At 46.6% G+C, this 8081-nt stretch overlaps 1 protein-coding gene across 2 annotated transcripts; it reads right to left on the reverse strand.

The window, feature by feature from the left end:
* Positions 1-1177: 1177 nt before the first annotated feature.
* ANKRD60 (ankyrin repeat domain 60) lies at positions 1178-7658 on the reverse strand. Of its 2 annotated transcripts, none has more exons than XM_039499150.1 (4): positions 7278-7658; positions 5997-6124; positions 3753-3918; positions 1178-1751 (listed from the first exon to the last, which is right to left on the reverse strand). In XM_039499150.1, exons 1-4 carry the CDS (start codon positions 7561-7563, stop codon positions 1438-1440), a joined length of 894 nt encoding a protein of 297 aa, XP_039355084.1. In that variant the 5' UTR covers positions 7564-7658; the 3' UTR covers positions 1178-1437. The 2 variants fall into 2 exon arrangements, with proteins under 2 accessions (XP_039355084.1, XP_039355083.1); XM_039499149.1 differs by having other exon boundaries at positions 5997-6127.
* Positions 7659-8081: the final 423 nt, after the last annotated feature.

Here is an 8081-nt window from a genome sequence, read left to right on the forward strand (position 1 = left end):
CTCTGAAGTTGATGAAATGTGCTCGAGCTCAGTGTCTTTGAGAAATCAGACTGTAGGGGTAGGAGCCACAGAAGTGCTAAGGCCCCTAACCCCCAGACTTGGGCATCTAAGTCCCAGTTTTGGGTTCCCTGTGAACCACAAAACTCCCGCCAAACCCTGTAGGCACCTGAAGATGCACCGGGTATGTCACTGCTGCAATAAAAGACCCGGCACAGCCACAGATGGCCCAGGCTCACAGGGCTTGGGCTGTGGAACCAGAAAATAGCAGCATAGATGTTTGAGGTTGGGCTGGAGCCCAGGCTCTGAGACCCTACAAACGGGGAGGGTTTCAGAGCCCGGCCTCCAGCCCAAACGTCTACACTGTTATTTTGTAGCCCCATAGCCTGAGACAGCCGAGACTCGGTGTCATAGGTTTTTTTTAAATCACAGTGTGGACAAACCCTCAGTGCCTACGTTTGCAATGTAAAAAGTTACCCAGGCACCTATGTTTCTGCCTCTGAGCATGCAGACTGCTGCCTCACTTCATGCATCTGGATGACTAAGCCCCGGAGCGATCCATGAATCAGGGAAAGACAGACATTTAGTCACCTAACTTGCGTGCAGGACCGATCCAGTAGGCTGCCTTCTGAGCACACCTACCAGATCAAGCCCCATTCAAAATCCAGAGGAGGAGGTGGGGATAGCACCACCACCTTGAAACTGCTAGACCAGTGGTTAGAGGACTCACCTGGGAGGTGGGAGACCCAGGTTCAACTGCTCCCGCTCTCACCTCCCAGGAGGGTGCTCTAACAGCTGAGATATGTGATGTTCTGTTGTGGGGCAGGCCAGGGGCTCCCTCCATTGTTCCACTGTGGATAAATAATGAACAAGTGATTGGAGCTGGGGGGCTGAACCCAGGGTAGTTCAGTATTTAGCTGACCATAATTAGCTACTCGCCTGCACATCTGATTTACATACAGTCATGGGAATAGAAACCCCCCGTGTTTGAGTAAAGCACACCTTAAGTGACCGGCCAGACATTACATCGAAATTCGTCAGGAAAACGGGGTTAATAACCTAGAAGTCCTAATCCCTAGCCCTCTGATCTACTCACTAGACAACACTGTCACAATCTAGTGCCAACCATCAGAAAATTACCCCAACACAGAGCATTCCAAGGTGAGTTCACAGGCAGGTCGGAGCTCTCGCTACTAAGTGTATTAATTAAATGGCTGAAATGGCTATGTAACAATTTTCCAGATCCCTATAACCTACAAATTACGAGTGTGTCTGGGAGCTGTGCTGTCAAGCCTTCTGTCATCAAGGCTGCAGCATCACCAACACAAGAGTTCATTTAGTATCTGAACCACACAGATTTCCCCCTCCCCCCAATATTTAACAGGTGGCTTTCTGGGAGAATTATTGACTGTCCCCTGAAACTGGCCAGCACAAAATAAATTAGCCCACGTGTGTTTTAGCACGTGACTGAGGCCTGTGTGTCCTGGAATCCAGCTTCTGCTGTAAGCTCCGACTTGGTGAGGGTGACGTGGTGCCAGTCGCTCTCTGCTGCCACTGGAAACGGAACAGTCTGCGTTCGCTTTGCTTCTGGCCCCAGAGGCGGGCTAGACTCACTGCACTTTGTCCCTCATTGTCTGAGTCAGAAGTTTGTGCCCCCCAGCTAAGGAGTAGATCAATGCAGTCATATCGACCCATGACAGTGGCAGCATGAAGAGCAGTCCTCCCCAGTGGTGTTTTAGCATGCAAATCTGCACCTGCAGAGAAGATAATGCACATTCAGAACCCAATAAGCAAGAAGAGGAGAGTGCACATCCCTTAGCATGTTCAAGGCAGGTGAAAATTAAATCCTCCTTAAGAAAGGAACTTGAATAAATCACCCTTATTTAAATTAACAAATATCTACAGGCCAAATGCTCTCTCTGCCTTGGTTCTGAGTAGCATCATGTCTGAGAACTGATATACACCTGTTCTGTTCAGAAGCACCAGAGTCTGCCCAGGCCTCATGTAGGGCACATGAAGAATTATTATTTAACCAGATTTTTTTCTAGAGCTCCTGATGGCTGATCAAATCGTTACAAGGATGATAATCAGGAAGGGAACAGTCATTTTTATCAAGGTTGGGTATGAGAACCTTGGACCGGAAGAGCATTGCTGGATCCTTTTCCTCACCTCTTAGCAACTCCTCAGTAAGACATGTCAGTGATGATAAAGAAACGTCCTTCCATTTAGGGGCTTCAGGTGACATGAGTTAACCACTCACACTTTGTTCTTGTGTTGCATGGGTTCACAGCCTGAATAGGTGCAGCTGAGGCCATGTTATAAAATCATTCCCAACTGAATCAATGTATCATTTATAAGATTCATGACAAAACATGCACTGCTACAGGCTGGGGACCAACTGGCTAAAGCAGTTTTTTGCAAAAAGGTCCTGGGGATTACAGAGACACAGAGAAGCTGGATGAACAGGCCCCACTACAGAAAGGATGTGGACAAATTGGAAGAGTCCAGAGGAGGGCAATGAAAAATGATTAGGGGGGGGGGCACATGACTTGAGGAGAGGCTGAAGGAAAACTGCTTGTTTTAGTCTTCAGAAAAGAAGAGAAAGAGGATGGAGTTAGGTTGTTCTCAGTAGTGGCAGATGACAGAAACAGGGCAACAGTCTCTCAAGGCAGGGGGAAGTAGGTCGGGATATATTTAAAAAAACTTTTTTTAGGGGAGAGGATGGTGAACTGGAATGAATGGGTTAGGGCCTGGCTGGGATGATTTAGTTGGGATTGGTGTTGCTTTGAGCAAGATGTTGGACTAGATGACCTCCTGAGGTCTCTTCCAACCCTAAGCTTCTATGATTCCACATGTAGTAGCTAGCCTCAGTTTTCCCCAGTGCACTTTGGATCAGACTCCTAGTGTCACATAAAGATATAATAAAATACTGTGGGACCAGAAATGAAGAGTTCAGGTGGTGAGAGAGGGAGGGCCGGGGGGGGGGGGGGGGGGTGTGGGGGGGGGGGGGGTGGGGGGGGGGGGGGGGTGGGGGGGGGGGGGGGGGGGGGGGGGGGGGGGGGGGGGTTGGGGGGCATCAGAGGTGCAGGCTCTGGGTGGCACTATCTCAAGCAGCCTCCCAGAGCAGTGACATGTCATGTCACTGCTTCTGGGATAACCATGTAAAGGTGCTGCAGACTGCAAATTTAACAGGTCCCAGCTGGTCACATGGCTGCTCCAGGTAGAGTATAAAAGGGAGGGGAAGGTGGGTCTAAAGGGAAAGGGTCTGTCTCTCCTTCTGGCTGCCAGCAGGGGAAAATCTCTGTGGATTATTGCCTAGTGGTTTTCAGTTGGTTTGCTTTTGTGTGTGACCAAGCAGGCCCTGAGGACAGGCCTTCAATGGATAATTCTGGGCGCTTTTCCCCTCCGCTTCCCTGGCTGGTGAAGCCACCCAAGAGCTGAAAGTGACTACAGGTGCTATGGGAATAAATATGATAAATAACGACAAAATTCTGAGGCTGAAGCCAGAAAAATCCAAATTGGAAATGAGATGCCCATTTTTAACCCTGAAGGTCATGAACTATAGGAACAGTTTACCAAGGGCTGGGGTGGATTCTTCCTCCCAACTGAATGCCTTTTGAAAAGTTGACTTGCGCTTGAACTAAATTGGGCATTTGGCTTGATTCAGGAATCACGGGGGAAAATTCTACCCCTGCCTTATGCAGGAAGTCAGTCTAGAAGATCATAAGGACCCCTTAAAAATGAATGAATATTACCATTTTCCAGGAGAAATTCTACAGCTTCAGTGTGGCCTCTGTGGCTGGCAACGTACAATGCCACAAATGCTCGGTGTGCGATCCATTCCTTTTTCTCTTCTGGTCTCAGTAACTGTGAATTTGGAGTGCTGCATGTGGATCCCTTTGTAACTCCTAAACTCATTAGCTGGCAAAATAAATGAAAACATCACACAAATGCTGACCGATTATTCAATCAATCAATTCCAATATTAAAAGGTGTGTAGATACCTATAAAGACTCAAACTACATGGTCTTACATTCTAAACTTAAACTGACTCTTTGCTAAGCAGCTGCCTGTGCATTGGAACCTGGGGGGAGGGAAGGGCAGGGAAGAGGTGTGTGTCTCTAGAAGAGACTTTGGGTCTTCAGGTCGGTGGAATTATAATTACAGCTGATCAGAAAAGATTTTCCTCCCACACACCTCCATAGAAAGCTTTAGAGTTTTTTGATGAAAAATCAAAAGCCAAAATATTTCAATTCTGAAACGCTGCCATGGTGCCTCATGGGAGTTGTAGTTTAGGTGCCTCATGCTCCCATTCTCCTCAATAGGCTGGATTGCCTGGTCAGACTATATCTCCCATGATGCACCATCGTCATTCCTCTTGGTGAAGGGAGGTAACATATCATGGCACTCTCAGGGTCATTTAGTTGAAAACCCAATTTGTGGTTGAAAAAAAAAGTTTTAACGGGATTTTTTTTTTTTACCAGCTAAAAGTATAATGCATACAATAATACACTGCATGTTTCATCTCAGAAGACACCATCGCATTTCTGGCCCACTCCAATGTTGCCTGCCCAGCCAATACAGGATCAGTAGGAATTTTGGGTGCACAAGGAACATAGAATCAGGCCTTCAAACTGACATAGACACTATAACCAATTTCAGTTTACCTAACAGTGAAATACAGCCACCTCTGGCTCAAAATATAGCAGCTACTTACCAGTGCATTGCAACATTACACAACAGTGTAGGACAGGAAGTGAAGAACACCTCTGTATCCACGTCAAACAGTTGTGGAAATGTAGATGAGCACAATGTAATTAGCCAAGTTGGAATTTAGCCAAGATAACTGGGTAAAGAGCCCTCCTAACATGCCATGGGATATTTCATGACCACAGCTAGTCAGGACCTTGAATTTACAACACATTACCCTCTAATTCAGACCCTGGTTCAGTACTAATTCCAGAGAGAAGAATGCCATCTTCTGAATCACTGAAGACCATGTGTTCCACAGAGATCTCCCATCTCAGAACTGACCCAGCCAAAGCCTACTTAGCTAGTCAAAGACCCCAACTCAAGAGTGTGTGGCTGCAGACCAATGGAACTCCCGGGACCTGTGGAGAACATGCAGATTTTGCTACAATAGTCCCTCCCTTCCATTGATTTTGGAAGCTTCATGAGCTTTGAAGGAGTCCTTAGCCTATGGTCCTTACTCAGGAGTCAATGGATAAAGGACCACATGAGATGGGTTATATTCAAAGCTCTGCCATTGACTCACATGACTTTGGGCAACTCACATATCCTGTGTGCCTCAGTTTCCCTAGCTATAACTGTGATAATAAAGGTTTACTCACCTTTTTAGAGCACTTGGAGATATATGGATGAAAAGTGCTATGTAAATACCAAGTATTATTATTATTGCTACCCACGGGAAAAGCATGGTGATAAAAGTGTCAGAAGAGAAGAGAGATTTAAAATAGTGGCAATTTGCAATGAGAGTAATAAAGACTCTCCCATGTGGCAGAATATTGACCAAACAGTAATATGACCGTGGACAGGAAAAAGAATTGGGAAATACCACTACCAAAAATAAAGCCAAATTGTAGTGGCGACAAAAGGAAGTCCACTACAACTAAGGCCGCAGCTTAACAAAACAAGCGGGCTGGCTGCTAAAGTGAACCAACTGCGTCAAAGATCTTCTCCCCTCCTTCCCAAAGCAGTTCATCCTCTTCAGATTCCCAGTTGTCCATAAACTTCCCTCAGAAATGGACGGACATATTGAAGTCCCGGAGTATTCCTGTGGTCAACCTTTCATTGGGTTTTACCACTAACAGGTGCTCAAGATCACCCCATTGGTTTTTGACATAGAACCCCATATATAGCCACCCCACTATTTGCTGCTCTCTGAAGATATTCATCTAGTACATGAATCTTTTAACAATCCCCCTTTTAGAGTGTTTGCACAAAGCCGACCTATAGTTTACAAAAGCCATGGAATCAACCTGGATAATATTTCCTTCAGCAGCAGCTGCCACGAGAAGCCCCCAGCCATCTTGTCGCCAGATGCGTATAGTAATTGTTCCGCCAGGGACAATATCATTGTACTTAAACGTAGACTCATCTGGTAGATCTACTGGAGGGAATGAAAAACAAGAAGTCAAGATAGCATTTGCAAAGAACTGGGTTATTAAGAGAGAAATGAATATGCATATCAACTGAAGAGATTCCCTCGCTACGAGACCATTAGATGGTGAATATCATCCATTTGAAAATCTCTTGGTTTTTCTCTAGTAAACAGAACTGTGATCTGGCTTCACTGTCGGCTCATTTATTGTTTGAGAAATAGGTAGCAAAAGCACCCAGATGCACCATCCAGAATCAAAGCCCTATTGTGCTAGTGCTGGGCAAACACAAACACAAACACAGGCTCCCTGCCTGGAAAAGTTTATAATCTAAAGCTCTGATTCTGCAAAAACCTCCACCTGAATAGACCCATTTCAACACAGAGCTCATTGAAGGATCAGGGCCTAAGATGACATAACATATGAAATGGTGGGGGGAGGGTAAGAGGTAAAGAGGGATACAGTCAAAATATATACAGAGCATGTGTGTGTCACACACACAACTGTTTGTTTTTTTATTCTAAAAACAAAAGGGTCGGGGAGAAAAGGAGCTATTTGTTTTGAACTGGGTGTTAAGGTATAGGTGGGTTTTGAGGAGGGGATCCCTGACAAACATTATATAAACTCTCCAAAAATAGGAAGTCAGGCAGCAAAACTAACTCTAGACAGTTATCACTGGGTTCTAAAGAGCAGCAGGGAAACTGACCAGAAATCTTGTTAGTTTCACGGTGCTGCAGCTTGGCAAAGCTCTGAGCTGCCTTTCTGCAGACTCAAGAAGAGGGCCCTGCTTCAGTTTGCACTCTGTTCACTGTTCACACTGGAAGGGTTTCACCAAAGCCTTAAGCACTAGGCAATTAAAAAAAAGTGAAAGGTTAAATTCTGCCAAAATTGAGAACTCAGCCCTTGCATCCATCGGGGAAAGCTCCCAAGCAGCTATGGGTGAGTGGGGTTTCCAAGCCCTGCAGGGCATCCCAGGGCTGGAGGAGAGAATGCTAAGGGTTGAAGCAAGAGATGGGTTCCAGGAATGGAGCAGGAAAAAGGAAAGGTCTTGGATCTTCATCCAGGTACTAACGTCACTGGAATTGACAGGGGTGGTATTGGGGACACCAGATGTGGCAAGGAACCCAGACTGAAGCCCCCCAGGATGTTAGAAGTCCCCACCTTCATCCAGGTACTGGAGGCGTTGGAAATGCAGAGGGATACCAGTCAGCAGCTCCAGATGATGCTTCAGCTTCAACACAGTCAAGTTGCTGTAGCACCCGGCTAATGGGAAAGTCTCACTAGTTTCAGCCAGATGGATTGTGATGCTGAAGAGCCGGTGGGGCAAGCTGCCGCTCGGGACCACTTTGTGGCTCTTTCCCTGCTTGGAGCAGGAGTTGAACCAAAACACAGCACCACCTAAGGGTTGGGGTTGGACCTGGTGGCGGCCACTCCCTCTTCCTGCCATTAGGCCGTTGCTATTAAACACCCTCCAGGTGACGTTACCTGGGCAGTATTAGCATATCATAGTACATCTGGGCAGCATGAAGGATGTGGCTTAGATGTACATCATACATGTGACATAATAGCTAGCTAGGCAGCTTAAGTATGATGTCGTGTTGCAATCACAGTGGCATGGGTGTGTCATCATAGCTCCTCTGAACTTACGTACCATCAGGGCACATGCAGTGTGATTAAAGGGGGGCCCGTTTGCTCAGTCTCACCCCCGCAACTGTCACCAACAGTGACAAGAGCTTTTAGTTGGCTGGAGGGCAGCCAGGGAAGGGGGGAGGGAGCGAGCCTGCTGGGAGCAGTAACTCAGCCAACCCTTTTCCTTCTTTCTGTACTAAGATGCTTGCTGGGGAGCAGGGTGAAGGCTGCATCTAAGGGTATGTCTACACTGGCAAGTTTCTGCACAAGTCATACCACTTATTAAAAAGCTGGAATTAAACCGCTGTTGCATGTCCACACTGTGCTCCTTGTGAT

This window comes from Mauremys reevesii, linkage group 13, assembly GCF_016161935.1.
Source record: "Mauremys reevesii isolate NIE-2019 linkage group 13, ASM1616193v1, whole genome shotgun sequence".
NCBI lineage: Eukaryota > Metazoa > Chordata > Testudines > Geoemydidae > Mauremys > Mauremys reevesii.

Excerpts from the sequence above, each read along its gene's own strand:
- ANKRD60 (XM_039499149.1), bottom strand. The coding sequence starts at position 7,563 with ATGGCAGGAAGAGGGAGTGGCCGCCACCAGGTCCAACCCCAACCCTTA. Across the intron at positions 3,919-5,996 it reads CTGAAGGAAATATTATCCAG|CTAATGAGTTTAGGAGTTAC; the intron begins GTTGATTCCATG and ends TTATTTTGCCAG. Across the intron at positions 1,752-3,752 it reads AGAATTTCTCCTGGAAAATG|GTGCAGATTTGCATGCTAAA; the intron begins GTAATATTCATT and ends TCTTCTCTGCAG.